General features: G+C 36.4%; 2 protein-coding genes and 2 pseudogenes across 2 annotated transcripts; all 4 read left to right on the forward strand.

Moving 5' to 3' along the window:
* Window positions 1-292: 292 nt before the first annotated feature.
* On the forward strand, window positions 293-808 carry LOC101334328 (keratin-associated protein 13-1-like). Its single transcript, XM_004314789.4, has one exon. The coding sequence runs from the start codon at window positions 293-295 to the stop codon at window positions 806-808; it is 516 nt and encodes a 171-aa protein (XP_004314837.3).
* Window positions 809-5,144: 4,336 nt separating this feature from the next.
* Window positions 5,145-5,648, forward strand: LOC101333461 (keratin-associated protein 13-1-like; annotated as a pseudogene).
* Window positions 5,649-11,193: 5,545 nt separating this feature from the next.
* On the forward strand, window positions 11,194-11,372 carry KRTAP23-1 (keratin associated protein 23-1). The gene is given in 2 exon segments (XM_033855238.1): window positions 11,194-11,305; window positions 11,308-11,372. Coding segments are annotated over 2 exon segments (177 nt in total).
* An 801-nt stretch (window positions 11,373-12,173) lies between these two features.
* Window positions 12,174-20,697, forward strand: LOC101334898 (keratin-associated protein 13-1-like; annotated as a pseudogene).
* Window positions 20,698-22,190: the final 1,493 nt, after the last annotated feature.

Genomic DNA, 22,190 nt, shown 5'->3' on the forward strand with positions numbered 1-22,190 from the left:
GTAGACATTAATTCCATGCTGTCAGACCATTGGTAACATAGATATAATTCATTGACATAGAGCTATAAAAATGAGTTGTTCACTTATAAGATGAAGGGAGTTAGTTAACTGTTATTACAAAAAGAATTACTGAGTTACATTTAAGCAAATGAGTGGGCTCAAATATGGAAAAGATGTTACTGTAAGGTGCCACACCCATTACTGTGAATATATAAATACCACAGTCCAGGAGTAACATTCAAACTCAGAATCTTCTCACTGTAATTCAGCTGAACTCACATCTCCTGTCAATATGTCCTACAACCGCTGCTCTGGAAAATTCTCTCTCTTCCTTGGGGACCACCTGTGCTATTCAGGCTCCTCCTGTGGCTCTTCTTATCCAGCAACCTGGTCTACTGGTACTGGTACTGACTCCTGCTCTCCTACTACCTGCCAACTGGGCTCCTCTCTCTACAGTGGTTGTCAGGAGACTTGCTGTAAACCCACTAGGTATCAGACATTCTATGTGCTGTCTAGACCTAGCCAGATATCCTGCTACCACTCAAGAACCTCCACACTCTGCAGGCCCTCTCAGACAACTTATTCTAGGTCTCTAGGCTTTGGGTCCAGCAACAGCTGCTCCCTGGGCTATGGATCTGGAAGCTCCTACTTACCAGGCTGTGGTTCCAGTAGCTTCAGACCCGTGGCTTACAGAGTCCGTGGTTTCCCTTCTCTAAACTATGGATCTAGATTCTGCTACCCATCCTACTTCACTTCTGGGAACGTCCAGTCTTGTTACAGACCAACCTGTGGATCTGGCTCCTACTGATCATCGTACATAATTTTTAATCTTGTCCAATGTCTTCAATGACTCTATTCATAACCTTTATTGTTTTCATCATCTACAGGAAGAATTACCCTCTTATTTCTAATTATCAAATTGTCACCTTATCTCTGGTCCTGAACGTTGGCTGACAAACTTTATCTAACAATTTTTATTATTAAAGTACTAACTCAAAATAAAGTCTAAAGTCTGCATTGCAGATAGAATTGACATTGTATTTTCTTCCAAAATTGTGTGAAAAGTCATTATAATCTAATAAATTAATTGATTCTGATATCCAGCTATGTTTATTATTGTTAGTTGTTTATTATTATTGTTTATGTGATTGTAATAGATAAAAGTGTTTATTGACTAGGGTTTGATTGTGATAGATAAAAAAGATAATATGAAAAGATCAGGGCTTCCCTGGTGGCGCAGTTGTTGAGAGTCCACCTGCCGATGCAGGGGACACGGGTTCGTGCCCCGGTCTGGGAAGATCCCACATGCTGCGGAGCGGCTGGGACCGTGAGCCATGGCCGCTGAAACTGCATGTCCAGAGCCTGTGTTCCACAACGGGAGAGGCCACAACAGTGAGAGGCCCGCGCACCGCAAAAAAAAAGAAAAAGATCAATATGCACATGGGAATAGGTTCTGAAATCCTACAAAGTTGGGGATTTGAACAAATTTTAGAGGACCTCAGATATTTTTCTTACTCAGACTATAACTGGTGGAAGAGTATTGTTTGAATAGAATATCTCAGAATCAGAAATTAGATTGATTCCCTTGTAGGATGTGGATCCCCACATAGATACAGTTATAGATATAGTTTTATATAGCTATAATTACCAATGAATATATAGCTATAAATGAATATGTAAATATAGATGAATATATAGATGATACAGTTATAGTTTGATATCCAAGGAAAATTTATCAGACTTCAAGAAGTTAAGAAATTATTAAAACCAAAATATGTGTTATGTGGTATAAACAGACTTACAAGGGATTCAGTAAATAGAAAGGTAAGACATAGATCTTATAATAACTATAATCCATATGCTTAAGAAATAAAGATAGAAAATTTTGGCAGAACATTGAAACATATTAAAAGAATCAAGTAGAAATTCTAATATTAAAAAATGCAATAAATTAAATGTAGAATTGGTTACAATTGGATTAAAAATAAATTAGACATAGCTGAAGAAACTATTAGAGATTGTTCAGAAGAGTATGTTCAAACTAAAAAGTTAAGAAAGCATAAAAATATTGAACAGCATTCCAGAGCATATGGAACATGGAGAATATGGAAAGGTCTAAAAATTTCAACTGGAGTCCTAAAACAAGTTGTGTGTGTATGTATACATACATATATATATATATATATATATATATACACACACACAGACACATGTATATATACATATATATAAATATATATATACACGTTCATATTCAATGAAAAATTAACAGCCATTGACAAGTCAAGACATCACCAAATCTAAGAGACGAAGCATAGAATAGAAACAGATCCAGAGAGAATTTTCCAAATAGAGGAAAATCAATTCACAAATTCAAGAAATGTTACAAATCCCATGTATGACAAATATGAAGAAAGGCCCACACCTAGGCACAATGGAGTCAAACTGATGAACAAGAAAAAGAAAAAAAAATGTAAAACAACCTATGGGGAAAAAATCAAGTTACCTTCAAAAAAAAGCAACAATAGGGCTTTCCTGGTGGCGCAGTGGTTTAGAGTCCGCCTGCCGATGCAGGGCACACAGGTTCGTGCCCCGGTCTGGGAAGATCCCACATGCCACGGAGTGTCTGGAACCTATGCTCCACAACGGGAGAGGCCACAACAGTGAGAGGCCTGTGTACCACAAAAACAACAACAACAACAATAAAATTGACAACTGAACTCTAAACATATAGAAAGGGGAAGGTAGGAAAAAAATTAAATAGCCTCAAATTTGTGAAGAAAGAACAATTTAAAACTAGAATACATCACTAGTGAGTATCTGTTTCAAAAAGGAAATAGAAATACAGATATTTTCAGACAATTGAAAACTTCGAGAACTTGTCACTAGCCTTCCAGCACAAAATATATAGATAAAAGTTATACATAGTCAAAAGCAAAATGATCCTAACCTATAGCAAAAAAATGTAGGAAAGAATAAAGAGTAAATAAAAAATATATATTGGGTACATTTAAGCAAATATTGCCTGTAAAAACATGGGGACCAATATTTATCAATATGCATAAGCATACATAAAATGAAAATACTAACATAATAATACATGAATTGGTGTAAGGATAAATGGCCTTAAGATTTCTCACATTCTTGCATTGTACAGAAAACAGTAAAAATATGAATTTATATTAACAAATCAACAAATCGGCTGTGATCCCTAAGGCAGCACTGCCTAAGAGAACTTTCTTTGATGCTGAAAATACTTTTTATCTGCAATTTCCAATATTTGGTATCCATTAGCCACACGTTATCTGTTGTGCACGTGAAATGTGATGAATATGACTGAGGAACTGAATTTTAATTTAATTTAATTTAATGTATGCAAATTGAATTTGATATATGTGGCTAGTGCCTACTCTATTGGATGGTGTGGTCTTAGTGTAACATTTAAATAACTAATGAAGTAATATGTATCCTCCTGGTAGTCCGACAGATTGATTGTTAAGAAATATCTTGATTAATATACAATAAACTTCTTAACATATAGCAAACTTTGAAATTAATAAAGTAGAACTAGCATTTTTGTTTCTTTTGCCAGATATATCTTTTATGTTTCCTTTTCTGTTTCCTCATATTTAAGAAAATCTCTTTTATGTAGAAAATAGTTTTGATTTTCATTCCAGTCTGATATTCTAAGTCTTTTATATGGACTATTTGTCATATTATATTTAACTTAATTATTGATACAGTCAGATTTCTACCTTCATATTTACTATTTTATTGTTATTTAATCCATCTTTTATGTTTCTTTTTGTCTCCTTTCATGCATTTGAGGAGTAATAAAATGGTTTAATGCTATAATTTTACTCTTTTGTTATTTTTTCCAGGCTTTTAATTTTTAAGCAAAATCTTAGATTTTAATGATCATTCTTAATTTATTACTGTTTACTTCTTCTTATATATTAAGAACCACTTAATTAGTGTTGTGTACAATGTGTATTTAGACATAATTTACTCATATTTCAGTCTTCTTTTCCCCTTCTGCAATTCCAAATTTCCCCCTGAGATTATTGTCTTTTTAATTTGAGAAAATCCTTCAATATTCATTTTAGTTCAGGTTTACCTGTTATGGAAAGCTCTATAAAAAGAAGATATTTGGATATTTTACAGTGGAAAAATAATCTTAAAGGAATAGAGTAGATAAAAAGTATGTTTTAAAGTGAAAAAGAAAATCATATGAAAGAATCTGAAGGTAGAAATGTTCAGAAGGTATTACTTGGGAGTTGTTCTAGAGAAGAAAGACCTCTAGAAAATTTTAAATATAGATGACAAAAGGGACAATATATATATGAAAAGCCATAAACTATACTCATATTGAACTTTTTAATTTAAACTACAGAGAAAGAAAACCCCATAAAGTCACTGCTTATCTCCAATTGACTCTAAAATATTTGACTCTGAGTCATTTCACATGTGCACATATTGGCATCCCCTCAGTTTCTGCTTCAAAGTAAACTTCTTTAGTCATTTTTGCCTCTAAACATTTGTTCTGGTTTATCTCTGTAATCCACCATATTTCTTATTCAGTTTATCTGATCTATTTTCTCTTTCTAAAGAATTTGAGAAGCAATTTTATAATAAAATATATAAAAATAATTTTAGGCAATGAAATAAAGTTAGGGAAAGAAAATCATTGGTGGCAAATAGGGTACCTTTATTCCACTGACAAAAAAAATTTACTTCATCTTAATCTCTTCCCTTAGAGGTAAGAAGCCTCCAGCCAATATACAGTCAAATGAACAAAGAATCTTGGCCAGCGAGAAGAGTAGGGGATTTTCTGGTCATGATGAGATGGCATCAAAGACATGTAGTCATAGAATTTCTGACTTTGGAACAGGTCATTAGCTTAGTGCTTTAACAACATGGTGAATTCACCCATGAATATGAGATGAAAGGAATTTTTCATCTGCAATTACAGAAGATATTATTGAATACACATACAGAGATGAGAGATTACAAGCATGAGAAAGGTGACTGTGTAGAATGCCACACCCATGGCTAAGAGTATAAAAACACCCCAGTCCAGGAGGTGACATTAAACCTCAGAATCTTCTCATTGTCACTCATTGGAACTCACATCTCCTGTCAACATGTCCTACTATCACTGCTCAGGAAACTTCTCCTCCCGCTCCCTTGGGGACCACCTGTGCTACTCAGGCTCCTCCTGTGGCTCTTCCTACCCCAGCAACCTGGTCTACAGCACTGACCGCTGCTCTCCCAGCTCCTGCCGTCTGGGCTCCTCTCTCCAGAGTGGCTGCTATGAGCCCATCAGGTGCCTTACAACCTGTGTGCTATCCAGTCCCTGCCAGACATTCTGCTACCGCCCAAGGACCTGCATGCTGTACAGTCCTTGCTGGACAGCTTATCCTGGGTCTCTGGGCTCTCGGTCCAGCAGAAGCTTCTCCCTGGGCTATGGATCCAGAAGCTGCTACACACTGGGCTTTGGATCCCATGGCTTCAGACCCCTGGGTTATGAAGTCTATGCCTTCGCTTAGTTGAGCCATAGATCTGGGTTCTGCCGTCCATCCTACTTTGCCTCTAGGAGTTGCCAATCACTGTGTTACAGACCAATCTGTGGATCTGCCTTCTATTGATCAGCTTGTGGAACATTCAGATGTGAGCAATGTGTCCAACCTCTATACAGAGCTTCTATCATCTTCATGATCTTCGGGAATATCACCTGTTCTTCATCTTTTTTCCATTCGTAAAATACTGACCAAAAAACTGTCTGCCACATATACTGAACTTAATGATTAATTTTATGGAATAAATTAACGGAATTAGTAAAATGAATGAAATATATTACTAAATCAATTAATGAAATTCATGTTAACAAACAATGAATTAATGTTAATAAATTAATGGGATCATTGTTCATGAATTTTATTCACAAAATGGATAAAAATCTAAATGAATATAATCTAATAAACTCATTCAATCTGGCTTGCAAATATGCTACTAATTTTATTGTTAGTTTTAACTAGTTAAGTGGGTTTTTTTTCCTTTTGCTTTTTTTGGAGGCTGTTTTTGAGTTAACGTTTACTATACCTCTGAAAGCAAACTTTGAAAAACTAATATTGAGAGATTTGAACTAATTTATTTGAGGGTTTAAACATTTTCTTCTTCAAAACTTCTGTTTTCTGAAATCCTTACATTGCATGTATAAACTTCACGTGAATAATAATCTCAGGAGTGGCATAGAGCACATTTTCTTCAAAGAATATGGGGCCTTGATGTTTGCTGACTGAAGGAGAAAAGCAAGCAATTTGGAAAATACAACTGAATGGGGAAAAATTTTAGGTTATATGAAAAGTTTTGTACATTAGTTTAGAGAGCTTTCTTTGATTCAGTCAATGTTGGGTGGCAAAAAAAACATATCCCTTCATCTCATTGAGTATCTTTGTATGTAATTGATTTCTTCACAGGTGTAAAGAGGAAGCCAATTATATTTGGTGAGAATTAATTAGGTTCATGAGATGTAGATTTTCACCTATTGTATCCAAGATCCAAATTAAACATGGCTGGAAAAACAAGGCTTTCAAACCATCAGAAGTCGCTATTTCATTCATATTGCAACACACGTTTACACACTCCTTGTTTTTATGTTTTATGTTGCAATTCTGACATTTTATAGGTCACATATTTCAGAAAACAGCATAGTGCTAGTATAGATAACATATTGATAAGGTCTAAAGAAAATAGCCAAAAGACAGTATCTTTATACAGAGATAAAGAACAAGGTTCAAAGAATTTTCCTATTCATCATTTTTCAGATCACTATAAGAATTATGAGAAACACACATTTTATGAACTAGTTAATTTACACAGAAGGAAATGAAGACTCAAAGCAGATTAAGGGTTCACTATAGGTCCCAGTCTTACAATAAAACCAAATAAAACCATCTATCTATATGATAGATGAGGACTAATATAAGAAGTGAAGACACAAGCAACATGGGAGAGAATAAAGAGAATTCTGAGAAGGTGAAATAAAATGATCAAAGCAGAGAGGTACAAAGGTACTTGTGTTCAGGAAATTATTGAAAATCAAGTTACAATTTGTATGGATTAGTAATGGAAAATCAGCTAGAGAGGTATAATTGGTCTCTTTCACTTCATTGTTTTGGATATCTTGAGTTTTGGATCACATTAATCTTAGGATTCATCTTCTCTTATTCATACTGTTAAAATAGCTTTCTGCCTGCTCATTTTCATTTTATTTTCTACTTATTTAAACATTTAAAATACTTTATAAAATAAAACTTTTGTCAAATATTATGTAAAATAGTATGTCATTATATTTCCTTATTTTATATATATTCATATTAAATATATAAAATAATATAAAAAATATAAAAAATATAACAAACAGTTAAATCTCTTAAATCCCCAACTACAAATAAAGTAGCAGAGCATCTGGTAGGCTTTTTGGGGTTCTGGAACAAACATACTCCCCAAGTAGAAGTACCTCTCTGGCCTAATACAAAGCTTCCTTTAGATCAGGAGCAGGAAAAGATTCTGTAGGTCTAGTCTCAGATGCAAGCAACCCTACTGGTTGGGTCAAACAATCTGGCAGACCATATGGTGTTGGTGGCATCTGTGGTATTGAAAAAAATAAAAATACAATAAAACTGCAATGTGAAGTTTACGGCACACCTCAGTGGGAAAATCACAATGCAGGCAAATAAAGTTGTAGAACAAGGTCTTATAATCTGTAGTTGAAAATTAACATATCTTTGGATAATCAGATCCTTGGAAACTACTTGGACCTGGTAGAGGTACAAAACTTGACTTTGGGACAAGTGATCATGCATCTGTAGCTTCCATCGTGAGCTGCGTTCTGTTGAAACTTCCAAGTCATGAAGTCAGGTGGACTCAGTACCAATCCATTGTAAGACAGAAATAGCTCATAGAGGAATGAACACTAGCAGAACAAGAAAGCAGGCTCCATGAGCAGAAGCCCAGACCTCCATGTCACCGACCAGCACTGCACCACCACCTCTTTCTCAGATCACATATGTGGTCACATTTGGTGCCTCAAATGATCAGCTGAAGGAGGAAGGGAAAAGCCCAAGCAAGGCTTGCAGATGGATTGGCTCATTGCATGGATGCCTTTAAACACCATGATGAGAAAAATATGCTTTCTCTATGTGTAGAATCATATGTCTAGCACCTGGTTATCCACTTTGTATAAAAGAGAAAAGTGGTCCCAGTTGATGATACATCTAGATTCCTGGACAGTTGCAATTGACCTGAGCAGCTAGTTAAAAACCTGGAAGGGAGAATATATAATATTCAGACAATAAAATCTGGTATAGAGACATATGGATGGATATATGCAAGTTGGTCCAAAGTGTCAAGATCTTTGTATTTCTTCTCAATGCCCACCAGAATGCATCTATCATGGAAGAGGAACTAAAAAATCAAGTTGACAAAATGACTGTCAGTCGAGCTAGCTTGCCTTTGCCAGAAGTCCTCACCATGCTGGCAAGATGAGCATGTGAATAAGTGACCAAAGAGGCTATGAATGGGTCCAACAGCATAAGCTCCCGCTTACAAATCTGATATAATTAATGCCACTACAAATGTCCAATCTGTCAGCAATGGAGGCTAATGCTAAACTCCCAGTATGGCACTATTCCTCAAGGAAACCAACCGGTCACTTGGTTGCAAGTTAACATGGCCCCCTTGTGCCCTGAAAGGATCAGTGGTTCATCCTCAAACACATAACTACCTATTCAGAGTAAGCCTCTGCTTTTTGTGCTTATCTCAGCAGCAATATTATTCAGGAGCTGATGAAAAACTTGATCCACCAGCATGGAATTCCTCACAAGGCAGCATCTAATCAGGAAATCCACTTCATAGTAGAGACAGCAAGAAATGGGATCCACAAGTTATATCAAAAACCACAGGACCCTGAAGCTGTCTGCCTGATAGTGCATTAAATAGCCCCACTGACGGCAAAGCTGAAGTTTGCTTGGAGCATGGAAGCAATGTCCTCAAAGATTGGGTCCCAAATATCCACTTACTGTCATCCCCAATGACCCGTTTAAGAACTTTGTGCTTCCTATTTCTGCAACTGGAATTTCCAAGGATAGAAGACCTGTTCCCAAAGATAAACTTTCTAACGGACATACCAAGGGTCTCATTGAACTACAATTATGACTGCTGGCTGAGCACTTCGAGTTCCTTGTTTCAGGTACCAGCAAGCAAAAAAAAAAAGAGTTACCATCTAATCCAAGGGTAGATGATCCTGTTTAGTAGAAAATAGTAGGGTTACTGTTACACAGTGAAGGTAAGAGGGAGTATGTGTGGAGCTCAGTCGATCTACTTGGATGGCCCTTGAAAATTCCCGCCCAATTGATGTGATTTGTCATATGCAGTAACTATAGCAAGAAAAGGGTATGGTTATCAGTGTTCATACTTCTTAGGAAAGGGCATAGGTAATACCACCAAGAAATCCACTGAGACCAATAGAAGTGGTAGCTGAGGGTGAAGCAAATTTCTAATGGATTGTGAAGGAGGGAAATAATGAGTATCCATCTCAGCTCCAAGATCAAATGCAGTGACAGAGTGCGTTTCATCCCACCCAGTCACTCTTGAACATTTCCCCTCAGGAAAAGAGGCCAACCAGAGCTACGGAGAATCTCTCTCCTGATAAGTTGACCCTCAAGGTGAAAATGGTGGACTGTGACAGGTACAGATCTGCACTGGAACTCACTTCACATCACTTCAAAAAAGGAATAGCTATCCAGATGTGACAAGTGAGGTTAGTTGACAGCCTTTCTCTGTTGGCTTCCTTGGAATCTGCCTCGGATTTCAAGCCAAGGTCAGGTTTTTCTCATGGCAGCCCCTTGTCAATGACTGAACAAGGTGGTATAATGGCTTTTTTTTCTTTCACAAGTGTTACTCTCTTACAAACTTTTTGTTCTTCCATTCCTGTCTCAGTGTCTGCTTCCTGGAGAATCCAACTAGCAAATATTCTATTCTTTCTTGAAACTTAATGTTTCCTTTTAAGATTATTTTCCTTCATCCTAAAGAATTTCTGTGTTTATTTCAGTGCAAGTTTATCTGATATAATTAGCCCACTGGAAATTAGCACTCAGCTATTATATTATACAAGAGAAAAAATAAAATGGAGAACAGGGGTGACAAAGGGAAAATATTTTATATTTTTGAAAGAAATTACAGAAAAGGAACTGACTTTGAAAAATGCACAAAAATCATTCACAGTATGAGCAGAGAAAAGCCTGAGTTGTTCTAGGATGCAGAACCCAGGTTCTTTTAAAATTTTTATGAGGTAAATAAAAATATATGAAAATATATAAATTATATTCATTTTTGAAGTGTTTTTTTGTAACAGCATTTAGATTCATAGTCTCAAAGCAAGTAGAAGAGATACCTGAAATCCCTGTCTCTTCATCCCTTTTCCCAGTTTCTCAAACTACCATCATTATCCCCACTCCCTCTTCACGTGCCACAAATCAGTTTCTTCCTGTGGTTCCATCTTAATTCAGTCTTCTGGAGTAACTTTGTCTTTAAATGTTTGCCTGATTCCTTTCTGTTTCTAACCATTTCTCATTATGTGTTATTTTTCTTCCCTCCATTGGATATGAGGAGCACTGTATAATAATATGTGATAGATGGAAAATAAATTTGAAGAATATGAATCAGTAGTGACAAGTAGAATCAATCATTAGAAGCATCCTTATAAAAGACAAAGTTATGCCACTGATCACTTGACATGGTAGAAAAGTGACAGAAGAAATCCCAGAGCAAAGCAGGAGTAGATATACATGGAGTCATGGCCAGGAAGTAAAAAATGGGCTTTCCTGTCCTTAATAGGATGAAGATAACTGACAAATTGTCCTAGAATTTCTGTACAGGAATGGTCATTGGCTTTGTGTTATAAAAAATCATGGCACCAGTAAATAGAATAAGTAGGAAACTAGTCAACTGCAATTACAGAGACGATTAATGAATTACACACATGCAGAAGAAGAGTGAAAAATGTGAGAGGATTGCACCAGTACTGTGCCAAACCATTGACAAGAGTATATAATTACCCAGTCCACAAGATGACCTTAGACCTCAGAATATTCTCAGTGTATTTCTGCTGAACTCATATCTCCCGTCAAGATGTCCTACAATTGCTGCTCTGGAAACTTCTCCTCCCACTCCCTTGGGGGTTACCAGTGCTAGCCAGGCTTCTCCCGTGGCTCCTTCTACCCCAGCAGCCTGGTCTACAGCACTGACCTCTACTCTCCCAACACCTGCCAGCTGGACTTCTCTCTTTACAGTCAGGAGACCTGCTGTGAGCCCACCAGGTGCCAGACATCCTGTGTGGTGTCCAGTCACTGCCAGACATCCTGCTACCACCCAAGGACCTCCACACTCTGCTGGAAAACTTACCCTGGGTCTCTGGGATTTAGGTTCAGCAGCTGCAACTTCCTGAGCTCTGGATCTGGAAACTGCTACTCATTGGGTTGTGGATCCAATGGCTTTAGATCCAGGGTTCCCTCTGTTAGTAGCTCTCCTCCATTCCATTTGTAACATTGCTGGGCTTTCTCCATTGGATATATCTGCATTAATATTTAATACTTGGAAATTAATTTTGGAGAAAAAAATGAATAGTCACAAGTAGTTTCAATCTTTAGAAGGCTTTTTAGAAGGCCAAAGCTATGCCTCTAACCAAATAAAAAAGGAAGATGGTACCATTTTGATCTCCACCCTTAGAAGGAATGCATACCCCAGCAAAGCCAGACTCAGATACACATGCAGCGTATACCAGGAAGGAGGGACATTCTTGGCTGTGATGGGATGGTCATTAATATAAAACGGTCATAGCATTTGTGACATGACTAGCTTATTGGCTTTGTGTTGTAACCAAAACTATTATAGCACCCATAAATACAATGTGTAGGGAACTATGCAGCTGCAATTACAGAAATGATGATTGAGGTAATACTATGCACATGAGGGAGCAGACATGTAGGAATGGTGGCCTTGTAGCTGTAAACACCTGTTTCTGAGAGTATATAAATACCACAGAATATTCTCAGTCTAATGCCACAAAATACTGTCAGTCTAATTCAGCTGAACTCACATCCCCTGTCAACATGTCCTACAACTGCTGTTCTGGAAACTTCTCCTCCATCTCCCTTGGGAGTCATCTGCACTACCCAGACTCCTTCTACTCCAGCAACCTGGTCTATAGCACTGACCTGTACTCTCCCAGCACCTGCCAGCTGGACTCCTCTCTCTACAGTAGCTGTCAGGAAACCTGCTATGAGCCCACAATGTGCCAGGCATTCAGTGCGGTGTCCAGTCCTTGCCAGACATCTTGCTACTGTCCGAGGACCTCCACTCTCTACCATCCCTGTTAGACAATATATGCTGGGTCTCTGGGCTTTAGGTCCAGCAGAGGCTGCTCCCTGAGCTCTGGATCCAGAAGCTGCTACCCACTGGGCTGTGGATCCAGTGGCTTCAGACACCTGGGTTATAGAGTCCAGGGCTCTCCTACCTTGGGCTATGGATCCAGATTCTGCCACCCAACCTATTTTGATTTTCGGCCTATCTGTGGATCTGGCTTCTAAAGACCAATTTATTGGATGTCTAGATCTTTTGGCAGAATGACAACTTTTTTTTTTTTTTTTTTTTTTGCGGTACGCGGGCCTCTCACTGTTGCGGCCTCTCCGGTTGCGGAGCACAGGCTCCGGACATGCAGGCTCAGTGGCCATGGCTCACGGGCCCAGCCGCTCCACGGCATGTGGGATCTTCCCAGACCGGGGCACGAACTCGTGTCCCTTGCATCAGCAGGCGGACTCTCAACCACTGCGCCACCAGGGAAACCCCAAATGACAACTATTTTATTCTCACAAGAAACAACCCTCTTCATGGTCCCCAAAGACTGGCTGTTCACTCACTCTGCAGCCAGCCACCCAACCTAACTTACAGATTTGGTCTTGTAGAATGTAAAACTAAGTAACAAACCTAAACTTTAAATCATATACCTGCATTGGTGATGGAAATCATCCAATTATTAGATATCCTTCAAAATTTAACAGTATCTAATTATCTTAAGTAAATAAACACATTTATTCTGGCATCCATATATGTTATTATTGTTAGACAGTACAAATAAACATCTCAAGAGCTATAAAAGCCTTGTTCTTTAAATCATGTGTCCTTATACCTCTCTTCACAGGAGAAGAAAAGCACAAAAGTTAATGGATATGTATGGAATGCAGAGAGAAAGAATAAAATTTAGGTATAGTTCTAGGTTTGCACATAAAACAAAAATTAAATATAAATCTAACTTGTGTCTGTATATTTTCAGAAAATACTAAATATAAAGCTTAAATAACTTCTATTAAGTTCATCCAAAGTTGGTTGGTAAAAGTGACCGACTTTTTGAATCTCAGTAAGTACTTTTCCATGAAAGTCATTTTTTTTACAGCATGTAAGAAGGAAGCCAATTATTCTTGTTGTGAAGAATTTTGATTCAGGATGTGTGAGTTTTTATCTCTATGCTTTCCAGTGGCTCAGGCTATATATGGCTGAGAACCACAACCTTTATGTCAGCAAAAAATGGATATCCTTTACTTTTACTTTTTTATAGTCATGTGCTAATCTTTTTTATAGGACACAGATTTCAGAAAATGGTACATTGCTGTTGGACACATTTTGAAAAGGAGACAAATCTAATAATAAAAGGGCATTATCTTTGTGTTGAGCTAAATAAACGTTCAAAGAGATTTTCAAGTCATTATTTCTTTAGAACTTTAAATAGCACTCAGAGGAACATAACTTTTGTGTGCTACATGTTTGTTTGTTTGTTTGTTTTTTAAACATGAGGCAATGGAAGTTCAAAGGGACTCAAGATCCGGCCAAAGATCCCAGTCTTACAGAGAAATTGATGTTCACAATTTTCCTAAAAGATGGAACCTCCTATTAAAAGCAAAAACAGAAGTAGTATAGGATAGAATCGCAAAAGTTTGGAAAAATAAAATGGAATGGACAAAGCAGAGAGATATAAAGTTACCTGGTATGTTCAGGGAATATATGGGCAATTAATTTACAATGGGCAATTAAGTCATTTGGTAAATAGTTTTAGATAGCATTTCTAATGGCTGCACATTACTCCATCATTTTGAAGTTTGAATTTTGAATGACATTAATGACATTAATCCTAGGTTTCCTCTCCACCTATTAAATTTACTGGAACCGACTTCCAGTGATAATTCTCACACCAGATTTCTTGTCTATTCTAAATAATTTTGCATATATTGTAAAATAAATATTTTTACCAACCATCCTTATATATAGAAGTGTAACATGATATCATTTACCAAGTATAACTTTTGTCAGCATCAGAGTGGGTAGTTCAAATCACTACTAGAACGCTAGTAAAACTGGATAAAATAATCTGTGCACAAACACTGGAGCATTACCAGGCTAAGAACTGCTAGATCAAAATTAGGAGAGGTTTTAAGTCAAAAGAAATGTTGGTATTTGGGCTGATTTCTTCCTAGAGTTGCCCACTAAATCCAAAAACGTCAATGGGCTCATAGTGTGAATGAACAGAATTAGACTCCCATGGCATTGCAAGGAACTGGGGATATTGGTAAACATTCTAGGATTTTGAAACATTATAGGATTTTAAAACTCCACTAGAATTTTAAGGGTATACAAACAGAATATGTTTCACAGGAACTGAAGTCAACCTTTGAATTACATCCATCTTGATGATATGACAATATTACTAATCTTACCCCAGCTTGGTACTTCCAGAGTAAATTCTGCAAATAGACCTCTAATTACCTATAGTAATTGATTAAAAATTATCAATACTGCAAAAAAAAACAAGACAAGAACAGAGACAACATAGAGTACAAACAAGTCTACAGGAGATCCAGATAATGAACATATTAGAAATATACACAAAAATAATTGTGGTTATTTTTCTTAAGAAATTAAAGATGAGTTTAAGAATTTTGACAGAGTGCTTGAATATATAAAGATGAAAATGAAAAATGCAAAAACTGTAAAATACAGTAACTAAAATGTACAAAACTCAAATGACTTCAAAGGCAAACTAAAACAGTCTGAAACTATGGGCCAATATCCCTCCCAGCTGAAATAAAATATAATAATGAGCTCAGATAAGGGAGTGTCAGAATACCTGGTCAAAGTATAGGCAAACTAGAGGTTCAATCAAGCTGATTAAAATCAGATGACATATATACACTAATATGCATAAAATGGATAACTAATAAGAACCTGCTGTATAAAAAATAAATTAAATTAAATTAAAAAATTAAAAAAAATAGAGACGGTGCCTGCCTAACTCAGTTATTAGAAGAACATTACTGATAAGCCCTTGACCCATCTAACATGCAGAAAAAAGGACTTACATTCTCTTGAAAACATTAAATCAAAATATTTTCATATATATATTTGTGTGTATATATGTGTATCAATTACATAATTATATAATCATATGTGTACAAAAATATAAATATTTATACTACAAGATACACTGTTCTTTTATATACAATGTCATAATGCAATAAAACATTACAAAAAAATGTCAGAAAGTATGTAAGTGTTACTGTCCCCATCAAAAGAATAACAATCAATAAGAGGAAATTCACATTTAACACACTTATTAGAATTAGTTGGCTAAAATGCTCATGATGGATATGTGAATAATTTAAGAAAAAGATGGATATAACTAATAAATATATAGGGAATTTTAAGAGATATGTACATTTAAAAACAACAACAACAACCTAATGGATATTCTCAAACAGAAAGTTAAAGATTTAAGTTTTTTTAAAAAAGTCAGCCTATATCAGTTCAAAATATCCTTCAAAAATAAAGAAAAAATAAAAATTTTCAGAAAAATTTTATCCTCAAAAATTTTCTGTAAAATAATTAATTTGACCCTGCCTGATTTGATCAACAATTTCCAGAAGTGGGTGCAGTTGAAAAAGTACTATAATCTATCAATAACACTTCTCATATCAGAAAGAATTGGATCCATATCTAAGGAATACAGACTCACAAACAAAAAAACTTGCAAGTCAATATTTCCACGGTAAAGACCACACATATTTTGGAAATGCCCAGTTTTATAATTACGTTTTTTTCTTAAAAAAAAAAAAGCTGCCCCTGGAAACCTACACTGTACAGAATAATCAATACAAGACTGGAGCTGGGTTGACCAGGTTCTGAGTTCCTGGGAAGTCTCCTTCAACTGATAACCCTCATCATTCACTTTAATACAAATGTAGAATTAAAGATGAAAATAAACTAGTAAAGAATGAGGCCATGAGCCTCTTTGATTGGTGCAGAGGTTATGAACTAAGATTCTATACCCTTTGAAAACAAATGGATTAACTTTCCACTTTGTCTAAGAGTAGTTCTGCTCCCTGCTCATCCTGTGGTTACTCTTAAGTTTGCCAACAGGGCTATTTTGAGGAAGTGTTTGGAAAAGAGGGAGAATAAGGAAGGCTAAGATATTTACCTTGCCTACTGGAAAAAATGAAAAAAAAATTAATTCTGCTTTGGAATATAGAAAAATAAATATTTTTCCAAATAATTATTTAAATTTTGTGAAGCTGTTGGTTACTTCTTTTCTTATATGATGTTTCTTTTAAAAATTAAAATAATTGATTTTCTCAAAATCTAAATTTTGACCTTGTTTTTTTTCTCTGTTTTATATTTGACTTCTATTTCATTGATTTCTGTTCTTTCCTTTCTTATTTTTATCTTAAATTTACTTTTGGTTTAAATTGCTATTTTTTTTCTAAGTTCCTCATATAAAGTACTAAAATAATTGATTTCAAGCTTTCTTGAATTGTTATATATACTTTAAAATCTAAAATTTTCCTTCTAAACAGCTGTACCTCTCAAATTTTACTGGGTTATATCATCATTATGCATTTTAAAATATTTCCAAATTTTCATCCATTTTTTTCTTTGATGTTTGAATTTTTATGAATGGTGTTAATTTACAGCCATATGAGGTTCTTTTTATTTAAAATTTGTAGTTTATTTTTATCTGATATCTACTGATTTCTCACCTTTTAAAAATGTATTGCCAGCAGTAAACTGAACAATAAACCAAATTTAACGTCTAATGTCACCATTTGTGATAGAATTTATTTCAATAGATTTTCTCCTCAAAATGAAATTCACATGAATTAAATGTAATAAACCCCTTAATTCAAAAACAATGTGGTGGTTTGTTATCTGTTTATTTTCTAATTTTGTTCTCTTGTCCATTTGTGGGATTAAAAGAAAAGATCAATATTCCCCTGTGAATGGGCTTTGAAATCCTAACTCTGTGCAAGGTCTAAACTAATGTCTTCAGAATTTTAAGTGTCTTAATATGGTAATTTCCTGGAATTTCACTGAAGGCACAACTTTCTCTGACTATAAATCTCTGAAGCAAAGGAGAGCTGAATTCACTCATGAACAATTGACCATGTGTTTGCATCTGGAGAAGGACAGAATTAGGAAAAACAAGGAAATAATTTAGTTCATATGTTCCAGTTCATATGAAAAAAAAGTAAATGAAGGACTAGTATACATTTGTAAACTTGAGAAAAAAATGCCTATGATCTTTCATTAACTATCATTGAATTAGCCTCATTTTGGTTGGCAAAAGTATCTGAATTTTGCATTTCAACAACCAGTTTCTAGTCTGATTCATTTCTCTTAAGTGTATGTAAGGAGGTTATGCCTAAACCTAAGAGATAAAACCAAAACAGATACATGGGCTGCTCTAGAAGCTCTAGAAGGGTCAGGTTCAGAAGGCATTTGTTTCATCTCAATGCCTTCCCAAGTCTCAAACTCAAAGCAGCTGAAAATGAGCTTCTAGAAATGCCCATATGTCCGTTTTGGTTGCTTGCCTCTCACCATGAAATTGGTTACTGTTTGATTTTTTATGGTTATTTTCTAAGTTTTTATAAATATACATATAATTTCAGGAAATAATAAGTTGCTAAAAATATAACTTGCTGTAAATGAGCCAAACATAAAAATAAAATGCTATCTTTGTGTAGAGCCAAGGAATCTAAAGAAATTTCCTAAGCGTTAGTATTTCATTATACCCTCAAGCAGACCTGTGAGGAATTTGCTCATTATATTTTAAGGTCCTTTTAGCATTTAAGAAGAGAGTGGCTCAAAGAGAACCAGACTTGCCAAAGATGGCATTTCTTTAAGGAAATGAAAATGTCTCACTCTCTTCCTAAGTACATTAAATATGAGTGACACAAGTAACTGTATAGATCCCCAAGCTGAACTTACTTATTGTACAGATGTAGAACTTGAGAACTAGAAGCATTCGTTTCTTGGTCTCTCAGGAAGTTAATGGTAAGGCTAACAACAGAACTCCTAATTCCTATTTCATGTTTTTTTTCTTTTGCAGTACGCGGGCCTCTCACTGTTGTGGCCTCCGCGGCATGTGGGATCTTGCCGGACCGGGGCACGAACCCGTGTCCCCTGCATCGGCAGGCGGACTCTCAACCACTGCCCCACCAGGGAAGTCCAGATTGACAAAATCTTTAAGGGGCGATATCAATTCATTTTGTTTTGTTTTGTTTTGTTTTGTTTTGAGGTACATGGGCCTCTCACTGTTGTGGCCTCTCCCGTTGTGGAGCACAGGCTCCAGACGCCCAGGCTCAGCGGCCATGGCCAACGGGCCCAGCCGCTCTGCGGCATGTGGGATCCTCCCGGACCGGAGCACGAACCCGTGTCCCCTGCATCGGCAGGCGGACTCTCAATCACTGCGCCACCAGGGAATCCCTCTTATTTCATTTTAATGTAATTTCAGTTGTGCCACGCGATCTCATCTTCTCTCCCCTTCAGTCATTTCTCTCTCTTCTTCTCCTCCACATCATCATCACCATCATCATCGCTATTAGAATGCTTGGGAAATATTCACGGTTTTTAGACTATTACTGGGAAATCTAAAGGGATCAAAATAATGAGAGAAAATATAGAAATTTTATTTGACATCCCTGACAGAAATTGAAATAGTAATATTGGGTTGCTCCCCTATGAACATAATCATATTTTGTTTATAACTTCCATAAGTTTTGAAAATGTGATAATCCAAGTTATCCCCTTATGCAAATGCCCACTTTGGTTAAGTCGGAGCAGCCTCTGATGATTAAAAATTACCTGCATATTTCAGATGTGAAAGTGGTTCTCTGGCCTCCGGAAGTACTCTAGTTAAAAAGCAAACTTACTTTTAAAGAAGAATCAGGGATAGTTTCAATAATATTTATACAGCCATAAAGTGAAGTACTCACACACAACTAGTAATTATAATGTTGGAAAGAATAAATTTGTAATATCACAACTGGTGCTGAAGTTAAATATAATAAAGTCTCATTTAAATATATAAGTATCAAAGTATAAAAACTTTTATCATTATTTCTCAAGAAACTGTCCCAATCCCATACAACAATCTAGAAACAGCCAACCCCTACCTCTGAAACTGAGCAGGGCCCTGTGGAGTTCCTGGGCACAAAAGCCTTTCTGTGTCCCCTTTCCTGAGTTCCAAAGGGCAGGTTCAAACCGTTGCTAACCAGGAAAGGGAGGGGATGCAGAGATAAGGGAAGAGCAGTCAAGAAACACCGGGTACAGACTTGGGGCAGAGTCCTGGTTCCCCCTCAAGGGAAACACATAACAATATATTTGAGCTCTTCGGCAGAACTAAAACCACCACCAAATGGAAGATGTTAACTACTTGATGAAGCATTCTTCCTTCCAGAGAAGGTCACAGTTCAACCCTCATCACCTGACACCAGATGATCTCTGGATTGAGGGAATGTGGGCCCTGCATGCACCACGGTCCCTATTAGTAACCCTGCCCCTTGATTATAAAACTCCTTACAGCCACTCCCCTCCCCCCCAGTTCTTGGGACACACAGTTTTGAGGGCACTAGCCTCCTGTGTCCCCCTTTGCCTGGCAAAGCAATAAAGCTATTCTTTTCTACTTCACCCAAAACTCTGTCTCTGAGATTTAATTTGGTGTTGGGATACAGAGGCCGGATTCAAAGCTTTTTTTTTTTTAACATCCTTACTGGAGTATAATTGTTTTACCACGGTGTGTTAGTTTCTGCTTTATAACAAAGTGAATCAGCTATACATATACATATATCCCCATATCCCCTCCCTCTTGCGTCTCCCTCCCACCCTCCCTATCCCACCCCTCTAGGTGGTCACAAAGCATGGAGCTGATCTCCCTGTGCTATGCGGCTACTTCCCACTAGCTATCGATTTTACATTTGGTAGTGTATCTATATCCATACCACTCTGAATTTATCAGGATCAAGATAAGGTTCTCCCTATATTCCAGCAACAGGGATTCTGGGTCTTCAGTTCCTTACAAAAGCAGCCCTACTTTCTACCAGATTCCCATTATCTCCTTCTTAGATCCTGCCCCAACTAGATTTCTGATTTCCTCCTGCTGCATTCCTTGTCCCTCTGTTACACTCAATGTCCCTATGAAATTTGAACTCAGGCGTTCAGCTCCCAACCTCCTGCTGCCAAAGCAACTTTATTTCCAGGAATTGCCAGTCATCTTTTTACCAGCCAGCATGTGGTTCTTACTTCTGGGGATGAATGTATTTAGTTTCCCAGGAAACTCATCATGAGTCATTTCCATGCAATTGATTTCACCAATTTCTATTTATTTATTCTTGTCACATTAGTGATTATAGGTAACAGCTTTGTTCTCCCCCCCCCCAACCCGGCCTTAACTCCCATATTTTTTATTAGTCATGCCTCAGTAGTACCTTGTCAAACATCTTGTCAGCACCAGTCCTCAAAATAATATTCATTTAGCTCTGTTCTTAGGGAATGCAGGATGAACAAATGTTCTATTACATTTTTTTTTTCAGGGAGAATGCATTCATTCATATACTTCTCTATATTAAGAAAAATTTAAAACTGGTTTTTAAGTGGGATTCCCATTTCTCTGAACTTACCAACTAGCAAGGTTAACCAAATAATCATTTAATTACAACAGTAAGTAAAGCTGTAAAAGAACTGTTCTTCAACATATAAGTACATTTGACAATGAGACCTTAATAACAATCTGAGATGTTAACAAAGCTTCCCAGAGAAAGTATTTTAGAAGCTAAGTCTGGAGAATGAGTAAAAATGGCTTGATCCAGGTAGAAGCTGGAGCAAAGGTACCCAATTAGATGATTGTACCAATCTGAACAGAAATAATAAAACCTATCATTAATGAAGTCAGCATATCCACATGTACCCATCCTACATTGCTATCTCTGTCTCTCATTTCTACATAGATTTCTCCTTCTAGTATAAACCAACTGAACTTCAATTCTTCCCTGAACACGTGTGTATTTTTCCCCTCTGCTTTGGTCATTTCACTTCATCTTCATATATTTTCCCTTATCTATTCTCATAACTTTTGTGTTTTCGATATTTAAGAGAGTCTCAACTTTTAGATTCATTTTTAAATGCCATTTCCTTTATAATTCTTACATCATCGAATAAAAGTTTTCTTTCCATCTTCTGATATTGGAACTGAACTGAGTTACAGTGAAATTTAAAGAGTGAGGTAATAGGGATAATATGGTAGAGCGAGTCTGGCAATCTTGAATTAGACATTTAATTAGTCAATTACTATGTGTAAAGACCCCATTTCCTGATCTCAGGAGAGTTTGAAAATGGAACTCCCAGGCTCATGGGGATAACAGAGCAGGGATTTTTTTGCAAATGCCTTCTAAATGAACTAGATTAATAATATCAGTCATTTTTCACTCACTCCCTTGGTCAGATATACTTAGATACTATAAACAACAGGCTTGTAAAACTAAAAAGATACATATTTATCAATTGTGAATAGAGAAGGTAGCACACTACTTACTCATATAAACACGCACAAAATCAGCCACATTACCATATTCCCACAACATTTCCAGTCATCATTGTACTATAGGTCTTAGCCAGAGCAGTAAAAGAAAAACAAATAAAAGACATAAATATCAGCAAGTGAATAAGAAAGTTGTCTTTATTCACAGGTATAATGATTGTCTACATAAAAAATCCTAGGAATGTATAAAATTACTACAGAAAACTCTATT

The sequence above is a fragment of the Tursiops truncatus genome, chromosome 4, assembly GCF_011762595.2.
Source record: "Tursiops truncatus isolate mTurTru1 chromosome 4, mTurTru1.mat.Y, whole genome shotgun sequence".
NCBI lineage: Eukaryota > Metazoa > Chordata > Mammalia > Artiodactyla > Delphinidae > Tursiops > Tursiops truncatus.

What these genes read in the sequence shown, in the direction of transcription:
- LOC101334328 (XM_004314789.4), top strand. Translation starts at nt 293, where the DNA reads ATGTCCTACAACCGCTGCTCTGGAAAATTCTCTCTCTTCCTTGGGGAC.